The sequence below is a fragment of the Erinaceus europaeus genome, chromosome 13 (assembly GCF_950295315.1).
Source record: "Erinaceus europaeus chromosome 13, mEriEur2.1, whole genome shotgun sequence".
NCBI classification, from domain to species: domain Eukaryota; kingdom Metazoa; phylum Chordata; class Mammalia; order Eulipotyphla; family Erinaceidae; genus Erinaceus; species Erinaceus europaeus.
In genome coordinates this window covers 59212660-59234907 of record NC_080174.1, presented here as the reverse complement: position 1 = coordinate 59234907, position 22248 = coordinate 59212660, and the positions used below count along the sequence as shown (strand labels likewise).

The 22248-nt window shown below is 39.9% G+C and overlaps 1 protein-coding gene and 1 pseudogene across 2 annotated transcripts in view; one reads left to right on the top strand and one right to left on the bottom strand.

The window, feature by feature from the left end:
- Positions 1-2952: 2952 nt before the first annotated feature.
- The window catches only part of LOC103112002 (cytochrome P450 4A6-like), a 33828-nt gene continuing 14532 nt past the window's right edge, over positions 2953-22248 (bottom strand). Inside the window, exons 2-12 of one of the 2 annotated variants that reach the window (XM_060205978.1) lie at positions 15039-15180; positions 13962-14006; positions 12601-12728; positions 11660-11784; positions 11059-11213; positions 10420-10526; positions 10145-10335; positions 9916-10049; positions 8325-8389; positions 8099-8175; positions 2953-3264 (exon numbers count right to left, since the gene is read on the bottom strand). In XM_060205978.1, the coding sequence (XP_060061961.1) occupies positions 3096-3264; positions 8099-8175; positions 8325-8389; positions 9916-10049; positions 10145-10335; positions 10420-10526; positions 11059-11213; positions 11660-11784; positions 12601-12728; positions 13962-14006; positions 15039-15180 (1338 nt within the window). In that variant the 3' untranslated portion in view covers positions 2953-3095. The remainder of the gene's footprint in view (positions 3265-8098; positions 8176-8324; positions 8390-9915; positions 10050-10144; positions 10336-10419; positions 10527-11058; positions 11214-11659; positions 11785-12600; positions 12729-13961; positions 14007-15038; positions 15181-22248) is intronic. The other variant, XM_060205979.1, reaches the window with a different exon arrangement.
- Positions 16396-17697, top strand: LOC103112022 (DNA polymerase epsilon subunit 2-like; annotated as a pseudogene).

The following is a 22248-nucleotide window of genomic DNA, read 5'->3' as shown; positions in this document are numbered from 1 at the left end:
ACATACTCAAAGAAATTATAGCAGATATTTTTCTACATCTGAAAAATGATCAAAACATAGGCATTAGGAAGACAAATGACACCTAAGTTCCTGAATCCAAAATAGCACACACCAAGACACATAATTGTAAAGCTATCTGTTGGTGCATTTCACCAAAGTAAAAAAATAACTCTTGGGTGGGTGGGGGGAAGGGTGCAAAAAAAAAATAGTAAAGCTATTCAAAAGCAAGGACAAAGAAAAAAGATTGCAGACTGCTAGGGAAAGAAAGAAACTCATATACAGAGGCAGAGCCACCAAGATTTCATCAGATTTATCATTAAAACAACCAGAAGCAAGGAGGGAGTAGAATAGTATATTCAAAGTATTATAAGATATGAATTTCCACCCATGAATACTGTATCCTGCTAACTTATCTTTTAAGTTTGAAGAAGTAAGATCATTTCAAACATTCAGAAACTGAAGAAATTCATTACTATCAATAAGAAATATACTGAGAGGAGTCCCACATGAAAAGAAGAAGCAAAAGAATTCCAAGTTATAGTAAGGTAATCAGTATAGAATAGAACTGGGAACATAACAAGGAAATAGACACAGAAAGGGGTAGGACAAAATGGACAGAAAGATATAATCAAATGTTGAAATACCAAGGCCAACTTCAAAAAAGACTTCTGTAGATATTGTTAGACACAGTGCTCATGATAAACACAAAATGTAGCTCAGAGACAAATAGGAAACATATATAGTAGGCAAGACAATTATAGAAAACCATCCATATGAAGAAACAAGCAGAAGCCAACAATAAAACTCAACAAGAATATAAACAAAGCCTCAAAACAAAAGCCAGTATGAGTATAATCAAACTACATTTATTAATATTTACCTCAAATGAAAATGGCTTAAATTCACTAGTCAAAAGTTTGAGAGTAACTAAGAAGATTATAAAGCAAAACCTATCTATTCTATGCCTCTAGTAAACTCACATTTGAAAGAATGATAAACAGAACCTCCAGTGACAGATTGGAATAATGTATCCTAAGCCAATAATGCAGAAAAAAGGGAAAGTATAGATTTTCTGCTATCAGATAAAATGGTCTTAATATGAGTGAAGCCAAATATATGAAACTGTTGGTATGCATGAGACCCCTTCTGTTTCATTTGGTTTAAATCCCCTCTGCTTAACACTATTCTATTTACATAACCACTTCATTCTATTTACATAACCGCTGTTAACAAGCACCATGCTCCCTCCAGGGCATTTGTGGTTCAGTGATAGGATTCTCGCCTGCTCTGCCCCTTCCTTGTCACACTCTTATTTTCACCAGTCACTTTTCTCTCCACCCTCTCTATGTCACATCCTGTTTCCACCCGACTTGGCAAGTATATATAAAGACAGCATTGTGAGTTTTACAGTACCTTGAGTTTAGCTTAGCTCGGCTTAGATTGGGCTGCGTCCTGCATGAATAAAGAGATACTGCCTACAGCTCAACCATGAGTCCCTGTTCATCTATTACCCTCCCGTGAAGCCAGCCTGGCAAAAACAACATAAACCGTCGAAAACAACATATGGCACTACAACATGGGACCGGACCTGCGCAACTCCCAGATAAGTGAAGACTTTGCCTACCTATGCACTATGGTCTTCTCTTCTACTTATGAAGAGGTTTGCCAAAGCCTCTACTGTTTCATTATGGGACAGTTTCTCTGTCTCTGGAACATTTTACTCTGGGCCACATTTCAGTTCCCTGACCGGGAACTTCGATTTTTTATGACCGGGATCATAGAGCTTGGGAGATACACGGAAATTTCTCCTTGGACTTTCTGGATTCCCTTGCCCATGTTTCCCGAGGAGAAGGACTGCATTTTGCTCTGGGCCACAATTTGGTTCTTTATGACCATGATCGTAGACCTTGGGATATGCATGGGGATTTCCACTGGGACTTTCTGGACTTCTTCTCGCATGTTTCCCATGGAGAAGGACTACTCTAATTTGAAGAACATTCTTGAGTACCCTGGCAGTTCCCAAGTATGGAGACACGTGGTTAGTTCTACTCTCCTGATTGGATTCTTTCTTTGATGGGAAGACGCTTTTAAAAATGGGTGCCTGAAGCAATCCAGCAGGAACAGTCAGAAGCACCCTAAATGGAATTTCGAGGAGCTTTTTGGACTAGGACGCTCTCCGGGGACTCTTAATCCTACATGGTGAGATCTTGATAATCTGGTTCAAGTTGCGTTTCATAAGAGAATGATTTGAATGACTGAATTTTTGTTTGACATTGACTTAAAAAAAAATGCTGGACACAGCCATGATTTCTAGAGACATCCAGAAACAATCCAAAAAATTGTTTTTTCCCTCCTTTGATTTCTCTTTTACGTCTTGACATGAATCTGAAACGTTTAATCCTGAAAACTGTATGAGTTATGGGTGGGGCAGATAGTGCAATGATTATGTTAATTATTCTCATGCCTGAGGCTTTTAACTGTGGTTCTTCTGTTTACCTTGATATGATTATAAATAACTCTTGTTGCAAAATACAACTAAAAAGAAAGAAAGGTGGTGGTGGTGGGGACTTGGCATATAACATAGTGGTTATGCAAAAGGACTCTTTTGAGGCACAAAAGGTCCCAGGTTCAATCTTCTGCACCACCATAAGCTGGAACTAAGCAGTGCTCTTGCAAAAAAAAATTTTTTTAAACACAATTTAAAAAGAAAGGAAAAAGAAGAAGGAAGGAAAGAAAAAAAGAAAGGAAGGAAGGAAGGAAAAAAGAGGCAGGGAGGAAGGAAGGAAGAAAGGAAGGGAAGGAGAGAGGAAGGAAGGAAGGAAGTTAGGAAGGAAGGAAGAAGGAGAAATAGCCAGCATGCAGGACAGACAGGTATAGGGAGTTAGATATACAGTATAGATGCAGGTGAGTGGAGACAGGTGGACAAACAGATGGGAAGCCTAGAGAAAAGAATGTGTGAATTCAAATGATTTGACCAACAGAAGGCAGGAAAATAAGTAAACTGGCAGGTGGACAAAGAAGTATGGGGTCATGAATAGGTGACAGGTAAACAGAATAAAGGAAGAGGACTAAGTTTTGCCCTTGTCACATGAGAGTTATGGGAGTTTCTTGAGAGACACATAGATGCCATTCTGTGACTTCAACACAATTTGTGAGCTGGGAACTGGGACCCTGGAGGGATCTGGCGCCAGCTCAAAGCGGAGCAGAGTCAGGGCCACAGCCACCTTCATCTCATTCATGGCAAATTGCTTCCCAATGCAGTTCCTAGGAAAGAATGAAATGGCCTTAAATCCATTCTGAGCTAGGCAGCATTTGTCAGAGTCCCTGCATAAACAGAACATTCTTCACCTGGCCTAATTCAGATCCCCCCTTCTTAAATATCACACACTGAGGCTCAGGCAAAAATTAATAAAGTCATGGGCCGCTTAGAATATACCTAAACTAGACTTTCTAGCTTCTTCCAGCATGAAGACCCCAAATCTCATCTGTTATACTCTTAGCTTTAGGTTCCTGATCATTAAACAATTTGTTATATATATACAAATATTAATATATATATACATATATATATATATCTTAATGCTTTTCAGCTGCTAAGTTGCAGATGTTTCTATGATGCCAACCTGACTCTCCTGGTCAGACAACCTCACCAATATGTCCTGGAACCCCACTTCCCCAGAGCCCTATCCCACTAGGGAAAATAAAAACAGGCTGGGGGTATGGATCAGCCTGTCAATGCCCATGTCCATTGGAGAAGAAGTTATAGTAGACAAACCTCCCACCTTCTGCACCCCATAAGGATCCCAAGTCCATGCTCCCAGAGGGATAAAGAATAGGGAACCTTCCAATGAAGAGGAAGATATATGGTACTCTAGTGGTGGGAATTATATGGAATTGTAACCCTCTTATCCCACAATCTTGTTTATCACTATTAAATCACTAATAAAAAATAAAATAAAAAACTGCAAAGCAGAGAGAGAGAGAGTAACCTGCTGTAGCTTTCAATGAAGGGAATGATGATCCAGAACTCTGGTAGTGGGAATGTTGTGGAATTATACCACTGTTATCTTTTAACTTTGTAAATCAATATTAAATCACTAATTAAAAAACAAACAAAAAAAGATCACACATCTACTACACACTCTCTCTCAGTCTCTACAGAATTTACTTATGTTATAGAAACAGTTTCCACCCCTATTTCTTCTACTAGGAATCTGAAGTCCTACTAGGTGTGTGAATGTGCTCCAAATCATAGTCAAGTCAAGTGAATCACTAAAAACTTAGGTGTTTTTTTTTTTTTTCTTTTTTCTTTTTCTTTCTTTCTTTCTTTTTTTTTTTTTTTTTTTTTTTTTTTACTAATTCATCAACTGCTTTGACTTTTGCAAAATAAAGGACAATTGAAGATATGGTAGGTTTGGTTGGGCTACAAACTCAGGATCTCGCCATTTAGAGATAAACAGATCACCTTAATTGTTAGAAAGGACCAGGTAGAGTCATGTAAGAAAATTATAGTGGATAGAAAGTTTCTGGGATGGCAATGATTTAAGAACCCACAATGTTCCATCTGCTGAAAATTAATAGTTGAGGTTTCAATGTGTCATTCTTTCAGTCATCTGCTGTGTATTTTCAATTCTATTTTTGTAACATCCTTCCCAGAAACACCCCCCTGATCCTACATGTTTCCACTTCCTGTCTCCCTTTCTTCTATAATAGACACTGGAGTCAGGAGCCAGCTCAGGCTCTGCTGGCCTTGTATCATAGAAAGAACATGTCCTGGTGTCTGAACTAGTGCCAGTCCTTCCATGTACTGTTGCCTCTCTCATCTGTAACTTGTCCTATACCACTTCCTGCTCAACTTATGTTGAAATCTGAAAAAGTCCTGCTTCCATCTCAAGGTCACACATACTCAAGACAAAGTTCAATGACAGTCTACTTTACCCCCTCAGCTGCTGAACCCCCACTTTCCAGGACCCAAGTCATAGTTAGTATTTTACTCAAAAACATTTCAGCCTTCGCTGCCCAAACAGTTCCTGGAATATGGACATTTAATAATTGCTTAATGAGTGAATGAATGAATGAATGAATGAAAGAAAGATGAGTGAATAAAATCTGGTTTGAGCATGGGTGCTTATCCTTGACTTTACTCTTGGAGGCAGGAATGGCACTGTGCTGTGTTCCCATCTTAGCACAGTACTTGGCACATAATGGCAAGCTTAATACATACATACTTCTTTTTTAAAAAATATTTTTTAAATATTTATTTATTCCCTTTTGTTGCCCTTGTTGTTTTATTGTTGTAGTTATTGATGTCGTTGTTGGAGAGGACAGAGAGAAATGGAGAGAAGAAGGGAAGACAGAGAAGGGGAAAGAAAGATAGACACCTGCAGACCTGCTTCACCACCTGTGAAGCAACTCCCCTGTAGGTGGGGGGGGGGGAGCTGGGGGCTTAAACCGGGATCCTCACACTGGTCCTTGTGCTTTGTGCCACGTGCATTTAACCCACTGCGCTGCCGCCCGACTCCCCACATACTTCTACATTTGTTTTGATTGATGATGATGGAACTTTGTGTTTGAATGATTCCACTGTTTTGGGGGAAATACTTTTCAACTTTATTTTAAGAAAGAGGAGAGGGAAAGAGAGAGGGAGAGGGAGGGAGGGAGGAAGAGAGAGAGATCTGTGGAACTTCCCCCAGTACCCTGGTGCTCCCAGGTATTTCTGGGGTTCAAACATTTGACCTCCCACATGGTAAGGAAGATGCATCAATGAATGATTTATCTTCTGGTCCCATAGTTTTATATTTTAATGACGTTAGCTAAATTTATAGTAAAATAATGGGAAAAAGAAAGTCCACCTAGGAGTCTGTCACCTACAGCTTGCCTGCCATATATTGAAAGTTATAAGGCTTGAAGTTAATGTTTAACAGGAACTTGGTTCTAGAAAAATAAAATACTAGTGCCAATTCTGGAAGAAAAACTTGACAATGGCAGTTCTGCGAAAGTAAAAACAAGACAGAAAAAAAAAAGATTATGAAGCTGAAAGGGGTTTGTTTCTAAAAACTACTTATAATAACTACTTACCTAAAACTCCTAGTTACTAGAAATTAATTGTTTGTAATAATGTCTAATAGCTACTTATTAAGTATGTGAAGCCACTATGTCACACTTGAGTCAGCAGCAGTGGAAGACTTTCACAGAAGCCACTGGAAGAGCACTAGCCCAGCTCAAGAGCTGTTTTCAGCTTGTTTCATATATTATACCAGGACGCTTTCAATGTTGGCTTGTCAACAGTAGATGTTTTCTCAAAGTATTTATTGTCCAAGGGGCTGGGCAGTGGCCTACTCGGCTAAGTTCACAAGCACAAGGATCCTGGTTCCAGTCCCTGACTCCTCACCTGCAGGGGGTTGCTTCACAAGTAGTGAAGCAAGTCTGCAGGTGTCTATCTTCCTCTCCTCTCTCAATTTCCCTCTGTCCTATCCAAAATATCATTTAAAAAATTACAAGAGCAGTGGGTTTATAGTGCAGGCACCAAGCCTTAGCTATAACCCCTGGAGGCAAAAAAAAAAAAGAGTTTATTGTCCAGCATTGCACTATGTAGACTGTAGAACTGTAGCAGTTAAATCCTACTTCATACATAGGATTTGCCAATGAGAAAAGTTGTCATGGTTAAGAAAACATAAAATGGTCAAAAATTTGTTAGACTAGACTGCAAAAATAGAGTAGAAAAATTGATGTCAATGTTTCTCCACACATCTAAGGAAACCTTTCATGTAGAAAGCAAGAAGATATAAATCCAAACACACACCCCAAAGTAACTAGTATTTGTGAGCTGAATTGCTATATTAAATAGAATACCCAGTGGATGTATTGAGAATGTGTGAAGAGAGAAAATCACTATTCAATGAGACTGCTTAGTCAAGAATATGAAGATTATGAATATAAGGGAACATATATCCCTTCAAAAATATCTGATATCCTTTTGATAAATATCTAACAGTAGTATTGCTGGGTTATAAGTTAATTTCACTCTTTGTTTAAGGACTCTCCATACAGTCTTCCAAAGGTTTTGCATTCCCATCAGCAGTGTAGCAGAGTCCCTTTTTCTCCATAACCTCACCAACACCTGTCATTACCTATTTTGTTGATGTAGGCCATTCTGACAAGAGGAGATGGCTATTATTCACAATAGCCAAAGAGTGGAAGCATTCTAAATGACCATCAATAGATGACTAGACAAAAGTTATTGGATAGGGATAGGGAGATATTATAATGATCACACACACACACACACACACACACACACACACACACACACACACACACAATCTTTCATGCCTAAGGCTCTTAAGTCTCAAGTTCAATCCCTAGCTCCGCCATAAACCAGAACTAATTAGTGCTCAAGCCTGCATGTATCTTTTGCTCTATACCTCTTTCATGGAATAAATAAATAAATAAATATTTTAAACAGAAGTTATGGTATATATACCCCATAATATGCTACTCTGTAATCTAAGAAGATGATACTGTGTTCTTTGGGATAAAATGGGATGGCTTCACTCACATGTAGAATATAGAGAACTGAAGTTTTAAACTTGCAAAAAAAAAAGAGAGAGAGAGAGAAACAAACAAGCTGTCTCTAAGACTGTGACAACAATATCGCTTATTGTTGGGAGGGTGGAGGCATAGAACTTTGATGTTGGCTGTGGTGTGGAACAATACCTTGTAATCTTATATTCTTATAAGCCACTATTAGTCACAAATAAAAAAATATTGAAAAATCTAACATTAAACTCAAGGGAAAATTCTAATTCTGAAAGTAATAATCCCCATGTGAAGAAAATATCAGAATACAATGATCTTTGGAATAATCCCTGACATTGAATTGTGAGAATCCACTGAGAAATATCAATGGGTCAATGTCTTGACAGAGTATCTTGAAATGTCATCATTTGTTTTGTGCTCACACTCATGTCCCCTTCCTGATAAGCCAACCTATAAGACCATAACTGCAAACATCACTATATAAATTGAGTAGAAGATCACATGCATCAAGGCATGCACCCAGGGAACCTCCCAAACCCTCAAGGACAAATGACCTCACCTTGACCCAGCTGAAAAGGGTAGGAAAGCATGACTGTGTCGAGTAGCGTAAGGTGCAAACCGAAAAGGGTCAAAAACCTGCAAAGAGAGCACCATGACAAGAAGTAGTGTAAAGACCTTCTTGCAAGCCATGAAAGGACAAGACTCCCAGGAGATAGTTGGAGGAGGTGTTGGTCAGCAGAGGTTATTCCTTACCCACCTCCCATCCCTTGCTATTATTACCATACCTCTGGATTCGGCCACACCTTTGGGTTATGATGCAGACCATAAAGGAAGAGCACCACTATGGCTCCTGAGGGACAGGAAAGAAAAAAGGGAAAACTAATCAAAATCTTGTGTTGAGTTTTTGTCCCCCAACCAGTAGTGGGCATGTGTATGCATAAAAGTCTTGGGAACTGTAGTGAGAGTCACTCTGAGTAGGAATAATGTTAGAGTGAGAGGCAGTGAACATGGTGAAACACATGTGCATGGGATAGCAGAGGATGCCTTTGATGTAGGATGGAGCAAGAAATAATTGGAGGATTACATTTGTAGCAATTCTAGTGACAACTGAGTTGATGAATTACATCCATGAGCTAGGAAAATATGCAAAGTATGATGTCTTTATAAGATCCTTCCATGGAAATCATTCATATCCCCATGGTTCAGATAAGGCACCTGAGCCTCAGAAAGGTTGAGTGACTTACTGATGATGACAATGTATGGTGTGCAGGGGTAGAGATTCAGAGCCAATGGAATTATGAGCCAAAGGGTAGCCCTTAACTGTGCCAGAGGTATTAGACCTGGCCATCAGTTGATCCCTGTTCCAACTGAAAGGATCCTCAGAAGCTATTCCATGCAATACATAACCAGGTGATGCACCTGGTTGATGTAACAGTTCAAGCCCCATACCCCCACCTGCAGGGAGGAAGTTTCACAAGTGGTGAAGCAGTACTGCAGCTGTTTCTCTCACTCTTTTTATATCTTCTCTTTTCTTCTCTATTTCTCTCTGTTTCTAACCAATAAATGTTAATTAAGATATTTTTAAATTTAAAAAAAAACAAGAAAAAACCAGCTGATTCTCTGATCTCCCTCATTTGACTAGAACACAGAAGGAGAAAGACACATCTGTCCTCTCCCAATCTGAGTTCATCAATTAGATCAGAAACTAATAATTTTAAACATTATTTGTTGGTATGCTTTTAAAAACCCCTTCTGTTTCATTAGTTTAATCCCCCCTTCTTAACACTATTCTATTTACATAACACTGTATTCTATTTACATAACCTCTGTTAATAAGCACCACCTTCCCTCCAGGGCATTGGTGGTTTAGTGGTAGAATTCTCACCTGCTCCACCCCCTCTCCTTATCATACCCTGATTTTCACCAGTCACTTTTCTCTCCACCCTCTCTGCATCGCATTCTGTTCCCACCCTACTGGGCTAGTATATTTAGAAGGACAAGATTGTTTGCAGTAGTTAGTTTTAGCTTAGCTCAGCTTAGATTGTGCTGCGTCCTGCATGAATAAAGAGATACTGCATACAACCCAGCCATGAGTCCTGGGTCGTCTGTTACCCGCCCATGAAGCCAGCCCAGCGAAAACAACATAGCCCGTCAAAAACAACAATTATTCCTATAGCAAAATTCAGAAAACATTATTTGTTTGAACTCAGAAAAAGCTGATTCAAAGCATTTCAAGACACCTCTTTTATACCAAGCTGAACTATTTAGATTTTGGGGAGAGAAGACAATAACCAGGAAAAGTATACTATTTCCAATAAATGCATGTCTGATATTCTGTCCATTAAAGTGGTTTAAATCAATGTTGTGAATCCTCACCTTTGGGTAAGGATCTTCCATCAGGGAAGGTGATGGGCTTGCTTAGCTCCCTGCCAATGCCTGGTATTGGAGGGTAGAGTCTCAGTGCCTCCTTGATGCACATGGTGGTGTAGGGCATCTGGTCCAGGTGGTCCCTGAAACAAAGCCCATCATGAGGACAGGAAGGGCGTGGTCACACCTGGGGTTCCTCCCATAGGCAGGCAGGGCTCCACGTGGCTGGGATACTCACCAGGTGATGGAGGCACCATCCCCCAGGAGGCTCTGGATCTCCTCCCGGCACCTCTGCTGATGCTCAGGGTGGGAAGCCAGAGCATACAGGATCCACGAGATGCCACTAGCTGTGGTGTCATGACCCTCAAACATGAATGTGTCCACCTCTGCACGGAGGTCCTTGTCAGACAAGCTACTCCCATTCTCCATCTGGGGAAGGACAGTGACAGCAAAGGGTTTGCCCCTTCCTTGGGGGATCTGGGCAAAGCCTCAGTTTCTCCATCACACACTCACTCTGGAAAAGAGGAGGATGTCCAGGAAATCCAGGTGCCTCTTCTGTCTGACCTTCTCCAGCTCTCCCTCCTTCTGCAGTTGAGCCTTCCTCAGCCGGATCACTCGGTCTGTCCCAGAACAGTGGACCCAGGCAGAGCTGAGAACACTGGATGCCCAGATGCGGCATCCCAGACTACACACACACACACACACACACACACACACACACACACACACACACACACACACACACACACACATACACACATACACACACACACACATACACACACACACACTGCTACAGATGGAGTGTGTTGTTGAATCAGAATGACTGTGGGAGTGGGTGACAGTGTCTGAGAGGGTTCTAGTACTATCTAGTACTAGTGGCTTTGATAGCACAGCCCATAGAGGCCACTGAATGCTTCTGGGAAGAGTCTCTTACAACCATCACCAATATGATGACAACATGTACCTCCTGAAAACCTCCTGTACCTTCATATCTCCTGACTTCTGCAAGGGGTGGGGAGATATGCTCCCTAAAGGGTGTGTTTCTAATCCTAAATAATCATCAAGCTCCCAGCTCTGCCTGAGGCATCAAGACCACACCGTTTTGATGTGCCTGATCCAAGAGAGGAGCAGCCTAGGGGCAAGTCCAACCTGTGTGTTCATGGGCCAGCTGGCAGACATGAACATTCCTGCAGCCTTCAGGGGCCAGTCTGTAGATGATGTCATTCTGGTGGAAGACATTTCTCACTCGTGAGAAAAACAGGTTTTTAAGATCTTCAATGGCTTGGATGTAGAATTTGGAGTGTCTGGAGGGAGAGAAGGCAAAATAGACTGAAGAGAAGGGCATCCCCTGACTTTGAAGTGGAGTTGGGGTCTCTTCAAGCAACGGGGACAGGCAACAATGAAGCACTATCATTTTTGTCTATACTCAAGAGACCTCAGTTCTTTATAGTGACAGGAGATATCAGTCTCCTCTCTGTTTCAAGATCAGGATTAGCTGTCTAGCACAGATTTTAGTCCATGGTGGAATTTGACCTTTTCTAGGTCTAGAATCTGAATCTTGTTCCCCACAAAGCACAACACCCCACCCATAATTATCTCAGTTGCCCTGTCTGTCAGATTAGTAAGAATGAAGACCCATATGAGCCACAGAAGACAAAACATGGCAATAAATAAAGAAATATTAAGCTGGTGAATAAAAGAAGAGGCCACTGAAGGAAAAAAAGGCCCACAGGTAAGGGAGATCACTGACCTGTCTGTCTGGACACTGCCCTGGTAGCTGAAGGCACACTTCATGATGGTGTCCAAGGTCATCAAAGAGATGTGTTCAAAGATCTCCAGATGAGGGTTCTGGCTGATGAGTCCTTCCCACTTGTCCTGTAGAGTCAGGAGACATTGTCCCTACTCTACTCTCACAGAAGGTCTCTGTTGAATGTCTATGCTTTTCCTGTTGTTGCAGATATCCTTTTTGAAATCCTTACTTTCCAGATCAGAAACATCATAGAAAAGTAAAAGTATAAAACTTAGGCTTATAAAGTGATGCCTATTGTTTCATATGTCTCTGTTGTGTAATTGTAACATGTTCTTTTACAGTAATCCTGCCTTAGAATTCTAGGAACTATACCATATACAACAGTAGCCACATCTTGGCAGAGCACATATTTCTCATGGATATGGGTAGGGTCCTCTTGTGTCTCCCCCTCACCCCACACTGGATAGTTTGGAAGAGCTAAGGGAAAGGAAAAATTCAAGTAAAGGTATCAAGAGTAAAGTAAGCCTCAGGCCATGGAGCAGCTTCATTTCATGCAGAAGCCCTGGGTCCCAGCAAGTCCAGTGGGTGCCTTCTGGGATATGCACCCCACCGCTAGGTGAAGGATGCCCAGTTCAGCCAGAGGCAGGTTGTCCTGCTGCCCAGGGGAATGGCCTGGCTCTGGTTCACAGTGCTAAAGCACTGACAGAGGGATGGGGGGGTGCTTTTCCCACCATAACTCCATTGTGAGTGTTGAGGAAAATGTGGATCCAAACTGCTGCCTGGATAACATCTTGCTGAGCTGCTTTGTAGAGAATCCTTACTCACAGTAAGGTCTGAGCCTGTTCATGTTATCTGAGTGGCACATTCAAAGAGTTGTCTGGGAGTGGAGTCTGAGCTGTTCTGTGCATGGGTGTGTGCAGGAAAGAGAAGGACAGACTTACCAGCATCATTTGCACAGAGTCAGCCATGGTCCCCACGTAGGGCTTCAGGATGTCATAGTGGAAGGCTGGGGTCAGCATCCGCCTGTGTTCAAACCAGGGTTGTCCATTCAGCAGGAGCAAACCATACCCTGAGGCAAAGATGGATGTGTTTGAGGAAGGGAAAATTGATCAGAAGAAAGACTGGGGACAATTTGGAAGGGAAGTGTTCTCAAAAGATGGTACACAATAGACACAACATATGTTAGAGAGTAAGAATTTTCTGTTATGAGGACTGAGAGGCAGCCCAAAAGCCCAATAAACAACGGGCATGTAAATTATTAACATCACACACACACACACACACACACACACACACACACACACACACACACACACACACGGCTATGGTGCCTCCACTGCCATGCATACGACTTAGGTTCAAGCCCTGGCACCACAAGAAGGTGCTATGGTAGTAGAGGAAGTTTGGGTATCCCCTGTTTCTCTGTCTTTCTCTCTTTGTTTGCTTCTCTGGAAGAAATAAAAAACAAGAATTTTACTTTGTACCTCTAGTGTTTTAAGGAATGGAAAATTATTTAATTGCACTTAGCTAATTTACAGGAGAAAAAATTAATGCAGGAAATCTACATAGAAATGAAAGATTCAAAAAAACTGACAAAATGAGGTGGTGTGCCTCAGTACTAAGGAAAAAGTACCAGGACTCTGGAACTCGAAAGAATTCAGACCCCTAAAGGGGTGAAGATCAGTTGTTTGGAAAGTAAATGTTACCCATGCTGTCAAATGATAATAATCACAGGAAATAATCTAGGAATTCAGTCTATCATACTTAACAACATTCACCACCTTTTAGAAGAAAACTTCTATCTAAATTCCTTCAGGTATTAAATGATGGGATAAAAACCTCTTCCCAATATTTTAATGTCATAATTGCCTTTAGCATAAAGCAGTTCACCTGCCAAAACGGCGTTTTTGGAATCATGCTTGTTTTTTTTTTCTTCTGTGGAATAACTAGTAACTTTAAGGTATGTGAGTTTGACATGTACCTTACTATGTCCTTATGATTAGTATTTCAGATGACCACTGTATGATAAGGATTAAAATAGGGGAAAAGGTCATATAAAGAATTAAAATTCAGGTAGTAGATATTGAGAGAACTGAGAAGTAATATAGAAGAGGCTGAACTTATGTAAGAATCTCAGCACCACTTCAAAGGAGTGAGAGTTGAATAGAAAAAGTGAAATGAGTTTTGATTCAGAGATGAGGCTGTTGATGTATGCAGGCCATCGTGGCTCTCTGTCATCCACATAGACAACTCTTGGTAACTGAACTATTAGATAGAGACCATCTTAGGCAAATTAACTTACCAATCCAGGGGGCAAGGAATTTATAGGCTTCATCAGCTTTGGGATCTGAAAGGAATGAAAGGACATTGCAAAAACTAGGCTCATTTATGAACTGTAAGGATAGTTGGCAGAAGGTTAGAATTGAGCAATTACTAACTTCTGGAAACCTACAGACCACAACGAAACAATGTAAATATCTCCAGGTGGAACTGTGGTCTAAAACTTGAGCTTCCAACACTTCCAGATGTTTGTTAGTCAGCAAACTGTCTCAAGCCACCTCCCATCACCTCTCACCCCATGGTGTGGTCCCTCTGTCCTCATAGTCGCTGTAGGCTCAGGGAGTCAGACTCAGTGTCCTAGCTGTAGAACTGATTTAGGATGGTGAATTGGCAGGAGCTTAGGCTCTACTTTATGCCAGTGGGGAAGTCAGATTATTTTTTTCTACAGTTTATGGTGGTTTATCCATGCCGGGACTAAGGTTAGACCACAGTTTAGAGGAGTCAAAACCTATATCTTTCAGATCTAGGGTAATTTTTTTCAGCTTTCTTTTCTTTTTTAAATTGAGGTAATACTAGTTTACAAGACTTTTTTAGGGGTACATTTTTTTTCCTTTTAAAGACTTATTAATGAGAAAAATATAAGAGAGAGAGAAGGTGAGGGCAAGGGGAAGGCCAAGGGAGAGAGAAAGAAAACCAGAGGATCACTCTTGGATATTTAATGCTGGGGATCAAACTCCTGTCCTCTTCCTTGAGAGTCCAACACTTTATGCACTATGCCATCTCCTGGATCACAGGAGTACAGTTTTTCACCTCTACAAAAATGTGTTAACATATCTTGCTCACAAACAAAATGCCTGTATCCCTCCAGAACAGTTCATTGAATTATTTCTGTAGAAAATTATGGAAATTTGGTTTGAGAAACAGATAAGTGACCATATATAACTGTCCAAGAATTCATTTCTAGTAATTTGAGTTGGTATTAGGCTCACTTATGAACTGTAAGAATAGTTGGCAGAATTGTGCTATTACTAACTTCTGGAAACCTACATACTAGGAAAGGTATCCAAGAGGTTAGACATGCTCCTGATTGTGCTCTCACCTGATCTCCCCAGAATCACCTTCATGTAGTCGGGGTCATAGAGCAAGAATATGACATTTGTCCCCCACAACCAACGAGGACAGGCACACGGGAATTTCTTTACCCATTTCAATGTCAGTTGCAACTCCTGCTCCTTTTTAAACTGTCACCAGGAAGAAAGAAGAATCAATTAAAATACTTTCCAGTTCCAGAACCTTAAGTGAGGGTGAATGGCATGATGATCACAGGCAAATAATCTACATCAGCAGAACTGAAAGTTCAGAATTATATCTTATGACTTGGAGCCTAATCCAGGCTTGACTTCAGGCTATGTTCTGTCCCATTGTTGGTAGCACCAATGTCTGCACACTGGACTGGGGCAGGGATCAATTCAGTGTGTAAAATTTTGGATGTCACTTCCAGGAGGCATGGCCATGGAATAATAAGGATTAAATCATCTCTCCTCCCAAAACATCAAATAAATACAAGAGGCCAATCTGAGGTCATGATCTACAGCTGAAGGTTCTGCAGCCTCAGGTGGATGCATATGTGTGGCTGGAGCATAAAGGGTGGTGGACTGAAAAACAGCAAAGTCAAATCAGAGCTCCCACAGGCACAGTGCTGAGCTGTGCCATTTTGATGATTTCACTTTAAGCACAGCTAGCAATGAAGGTTGTTTAGAGTGCCAGAAGAAAAGAGAAAGGGGCTTAAAACCTTGACTAAGGGGATATCGAGCTTTCTGAATTTAATGAAAGAACACAACATAAATCAGAGCATTTGTGACCACAAGATAGACCAAATCAACCAACCCCCCATCCCACCCACGTAGGATCATACAAAAAAAGAGAAACCTAGAGATCATAATAGCACCACCTGCTGGCCATCAACAACCAGCACAGAGTAGCAGCAGCTGTGGCTCTCCCCAGTCAGACACAAGTCAATCCAGGCAAGAGTGATGAGTGGACTGATGGTACTGACAAGGGGGACCTCATAACACACCATATATAATGGTTAAACCAAGAAGAAACATTGCAGAATTAAACCAAGACAAAAGTGCAGATAAAACTCCCCTAAAGGAGGCACCAAAATGTGAACATGGCACTGGAGTGGGTCCAGAACTGGGTGCTCTCTGCCTTCAACCTGTGAGGCTTGCTGCTCAGGGATGTCATCAAACATGATTGAATGATCTGTAGTGGAAGCAGCAGTACAAGAATGCAGAAAATTTATAGATGAAACTATATCCTCCTCTGCCATCATGTTCCAGGACCCGAATCCTTCCCACCCCTCTGGTACATGTGCTTCCAGGGATTAAACTTGGGGGCTCATGGTTGAGAATCCAATACTTTATCCACTGTGCCACCTCCCAGAACACAGAACATATTTTCAATATCATAGGAGTATTTGACAATCCATGCTTTGTGTACAGCTCAGAAAGAAAAAAAAGTCATCCTCTGATGATGACCAACCACCCTGCATCAAATTTATTTGGAAAAGCAAAAGATAAAGCAGAGCTGTTTCTGGAACAGTATACTATTCTGTGCCAGACTACACACAGACATGAATTATTTACTCCTCCAGTAATCTGTTCTCACTCCAGTAAAAGTGGCAGCAAATTCCACCTTAGAACAGTAGAAATCTTATTGGACAATTCAGCCAAAATTGGAGGTGCGATTGTTCTTAGAATGATAACTCAGTTAAAGGAGGTTGGTTTGAAGATCAAATATTTCATGTCAATGCTTTTGGATTTCTAACCACTGAAACTTTTAGTACTACTAGGGCATACTGTGGAAGTACAATTTTTTTTTTGAAGGACCATCTAACACATCTGTGAAGACTTCTGCAAAACTGATGATGATGAGAATACAGATGCTATGTTTGTGTTTATATCTGATGTTTGGTTAGGTCAAGTAGAAGTGTTACAGAAACTTCACACTATATTTTCTGGTTATTCACAAGCACCTCCAACTTTCTTTATACTGTGTGGCAATTTCTCATCTGCACCATATGGAAAAAATCAAGTTCAAGCTTTGAAGGCTTTCCTAAAAACTTTGGCATACACAATATGTGAATATCCAAGTAGTCACCAAAATAGCTGTTTTGTGTTTGTGCCTGGCCCAGAAGATCCTGGATTTGGTTCCATTCTACCAAGGCCCCCACTGGCTGAAAGCATGACAAATGCGTTCAAACAAAGAGTACCTTTTTCAGTTTTTACTACTAATCCTTGTAGAATTCAGTACCGTACACAAGTAATTATTGTTTTCTGTGAAGATTTAGTAAATAAAATGTGTAGAAACTATCCATTTTCCTAATAGCAATTTGGATATTAATAATCATTTTGTCAAGTCTATTTTACCCCAAGGACACTTGATTCCTCTGCCTCTTTATGTCTGCCCAGTGTATTGGGCATCTGACTATGCTTTGAGAGTGTTTCCTGTTCCTGATCTACTTGTCATTGCAGACAAATAAGAGCATTTCACTTTGACCAATACCAACTGCCTCTACATAAATCCTGGCTCTTTTCTAAGAAGTGAATTTTCATTCAAAGTGTTTTCCCCTTCCAATAAGATAGTAGAAGATAGCAAACTTCAAGGGTTTTGAGATTCTTGAACAACATATGAATTAACCAACTTCCTCAATTTTCAGCTTAATTTTATGTAATATTAAGTTACAATAAAATTGTGGTAAATTAAAAAAAAAAACTCCCCTAAAGGGTTTTGAGGACAAGATCCAAACACTAATTGAGGCATTAGTCATAGGAGTGAAGAGAGAGTTTAAAAATAATACTATCAGAAAAGGGGAGTCAGAAAATGAGACTCCAAAAGAAAACACTATCTCGAGGTAACAAGAGAGCTGAAAGCAGAAATAGCTGAGCTAACAGCACAACCAGCTGAACAAGCCAATACACTATTACAACAGGGTAACAAAAACAACAGAAGGGATATAGAATAGAATAAGTGAGAAAACAGAATTAGCAAGAACGAGGACGAATTAGAGACAACTAAAAAAGAAGTAAAGGATGTCAAAAAGAGATTAAGAGATACTGAAAACAACAATAGAGTCCTATGGGATGACTTCAAAAGAAACAATATATGCATTGTTGGCTTACCAGAGGAAGAAAGAGAGGGAGGGGAAGAAAGCATTCTTCAGGACATAATAGCTGAAAACTTCTCTAGTCTAGACAACATCAGACATAAGGTTCAAGAAACCCAGAGGGTGCCAAACAGAATTAACCCAGACTTAAAGACACCAAGACACATCATATTTAGAATGGAAAGGAATAAGGATAAAGAAAGGATCCTGAAGGCTGCAAGAGAAAAACAAACAGTCACCTACAGAGGAAAACCCATAAATAAGCAGCAGACTTCTCCACACAAACACACAAGCCAGAAGAGAATGGCAAGATATCTACTGAGTACTCAATGAGCAAGGCTTTCAACCAAGAATACTGTATCCTGCTAGACTGGTTTAATATATGTAAATCAATCAATATGATCCACCACATCAACAAAAGCAAGACCAAAATCCACATGGTCATATCAGTAGATGCAGAGAAAGCCTTTGACAAAATACAACATCCCTTTATGATCAAGACACTACAAAAAATGGGAATAGATGGAAAATTACTCAAGATAGTGGAGTCTATATATAGCAAACCTACAGCCAACATCATACTCAATGGTGAAAAACTGGAAGCATTTCCCCTCAGATAAGGTACTAGATAATGATGCCCACTATCACCATTACTATTTAACATAGTGTTGGAAGTTCTTTCCATAGTAATCAGGCAGAATCAAGGAATTAAAGGCGTACACATTGGAAGAGAAGAAGTCAAACTCTCCCTATTTGCAGATGACATGATACTATACACAGAAAACCCTAAGGAATCCAACAAGAAGCTTTTGGAAATCATCAGGCAATACAGTAAGGTATCAGGCTTCAAAATTAACATTCAAAAGTCAGTGGCATTCCTCTATGCAAACACTAAGTTAGAAGAAATTGAAATCCAGAAATCAATTCATTTTACTATAGCAACAAAAACAATAAAATATCTAGGAGTAAACCTAACCAAACAAGTGAAAGACTTGTATACTGAAAACTATAAGTCACTACTCAAGGAAATTGAATAAGACACAAAGAAGTGGAAAGATATTCCATGTTCATGGGTTGGAAGAATTAACATAATCAAAATGAATACACTACCCAGAGCCATATACAAATTTAATGTTATCCCCATCAAGATCCCAAACACATTTTTAGGAGAATAGAACAAATGCTACAAATGTTTATCTGCAACCAGAAAAGACCTAGAATTGGCAAAAAAAAAAAAAAAAAAAAATCTTGAAAGGAAAGGACAGAACTGGAGGCATCACACTCCCAGATCTCAAATTGTATTATAGGGCCATTGTCATCAAAACTGCTTGGTACTGAAACATGAATAGACACAGTGACGGAATAGAATTGAGAGCCCAGAAGTGAGCCCCCACACCTATGGACATCTACTCTTTGACAAAGGTGCCCAGACTATTAAATGGGGAAAGCAGAATTTCTTCAACAAATGGTGCTGTAAAAAATGCATTGAAACATGCAGAAGAATGAAACTGAACCACTAAATTTCACCAAATACAAAAGTAAATTCCAAGTGGATCAAGGACTTGGATGGTAGACCACAAACTATCAGATACTTAGAGGAAAATATTGGCAGAACTCATCTCTGCATAAATTTTAAAGACAACTTCAATGAAACGAATCCAATTACAAAGACGACTAAGACAAGCATAAACCTATGGGACTACATCAAATTAAAAAGCTTCTGCACAGCTAAAGAAACCACTAGGCAAACCAAGAGACCCCTCTCCAAATGGGAGAAGATCTTTACATGCCATACATCAGACAAGAGGCTAATAACCAGAATATATAACGAACTTGCATATCTCAACAGGAAGACAACAAATAACCCCATCCAAAAATGGGAAGAGGACATGGACAGAATATTCACCACAGAAGAGATCCCAAAAGCCAAGAAACACATGAAAAAACATCCAAGTCTATGATTGTCAGAGAAATGCAAATAAAGATAACAATGAGATACCACTTCACTCCTGTGAGGATGTCATACATCAGCAAATGCTGGAGAGGTTGTGGGGTCATAGGAACCCTTCTACACTGCTGGTGGGAATGTCAATTGGTCCAACCTCTGTGGAGAACAGTCTGGAAAACTCTCAAAAGGCTAGAAATGGACCTACCCTATGATCCTGCAATTCCTCATCCTTGGGATATATCTTAAAGAACCCAACACACCCATCCAAAAAGATCTGTGTACACATATGTTCTTGGCAGCACAATTTGTAATAGCCTAAACCTGGAAGCAATCCAGGTGTCCAACAACCGATGAGTGGCTGAGCAAGTTATATATATATGTATATATGTGTGTATATATATATATATATATATATATATATATATATATATGAATACTACTCAGCTATAAAATGGTGACTTCACTGTTTTCAGCCGATTTTGGATGGACCTTGAAAAAATCATGTTAAGTGAAATAAGTCAGAAACAGAAGGATGAATATGGGATGATCTCACTCTCAGGCAGAAGTTGAAAAACAAGATCAGAAAAGAAAACACACATAGAACCTGAATTGCCATATTGCACCAAAGTAAAAGACTCTGGGGTAGGTGGGTAGGTGGGGAGAATACAGATCCAAGAAGGATGACAGAGGACCTAGTGGGGGTTGTATTGTTATATGGAAAACTGGGAAATGTTATGCATGTACAAGCTACTGTATTTACTGTTGAATGTAAAACATTAATTCCCCAATAAAGAAATTAAAAAAAAACAAAAGCCTTCTCAGACATGCAACATTTGAAGGAATCAATTATCACCAAGCCTTTCCTGAAAGAAGTTCAGAAAGTTCTCTTATAAACAATAGAAAGAAGAACAAAAAGGGAAAGTCAAAGCAGAATCTGAGTTTGTAGTATGGCACAAAAGTAAAAAACTCTGGGTGTAGGGTGAGTGTAGATGTTCAGTTTCTCTGTGGGAGTGGACATACAGACCTTTGGTGATAGAAATGGTGTTAATACACTCTCCTATTAACTCATAGTTTCACAAATCAATTTTTAATTAATATGAGAGAGAGAATATGGAATGAGTGTCTCAAACTTTTTGATGCATAAACCATAGCTCTGAATATATATTCCTTTAATCTAAGCACTTGAGACTTCAAATTGGTAATCAGATTAAATTTTAACAGTGGGATCAAATTGTTAATACATTCCTAATAATGATTCGTTCTTTGTAATATAAATCAACTATAGGCTTAAATCAGGGAAACAGAAGCAACTGCTGACATCACTTTATAAGATATATGCAATAACATTAAAGGACATAAATTATGGCTAGGTCTTGTATGATACAGCAAATCTTAACAATAGGATTTTCCAAGTTAACCCAAATGTCAAATAAATTGGTTATAGCAATAACTATCTATTGCCTTCTTAACTCCTAAGACAGCAGGAATCTTCCCCATTCTCTACAAACCCCATATTTCTCCCAGTCTTGGAAACTCTGGGGGTGGAGCTCACTTTCCTGCATGCTTCTCTCAATTCATACCAACTGATACTGCATCTGCTAATACCAAAGTATTCAGTGCAACGAGTACCACCTTGACATGTTTCACTACGGATTGTGTCCAGAAACATCAGTTGTGTGTGGAATGTCAACCCTCCAACTTCGTTACTTTGGTGAGACCTTTCCTAGCTCAAAGGACTCCTTAATTCCATTTTGGGTGGTGCACTTCCTGAGAAAGCCTCAAAACCTAGATATATTCTGGCACTCCCGCAGGGTTACTCTCAGTAAGGAAGGTAAGCTTACCAGTTCTCTCTCGCTAGTTCAAGGGACTCAGCAAAATAAGCAATTCACTGGGGAGAATTGGAAAGCTCTCATTTATTGGCATGTGGACATGGGTTTAAATAGAGATCCAAGCAAAGAACATTTTTCAAATATGTCAGAAATTACAGATTTCTTAAAGGTCAGCTTGCCCCTATGGTAGGAGGCTGGTATGACAGGAGTTGATGTGATACACAAAGGTCAAGACAATTATTCTCCATGATGCAAACAGGTTAATTATCTAAAGGCATTTGAGAGAGGCATAGGGGTTAAACCAGCAGGGTGAGATAGAAGATAAACAATGCATGATGTAAACCATTATTTCAAAGGCTATAAG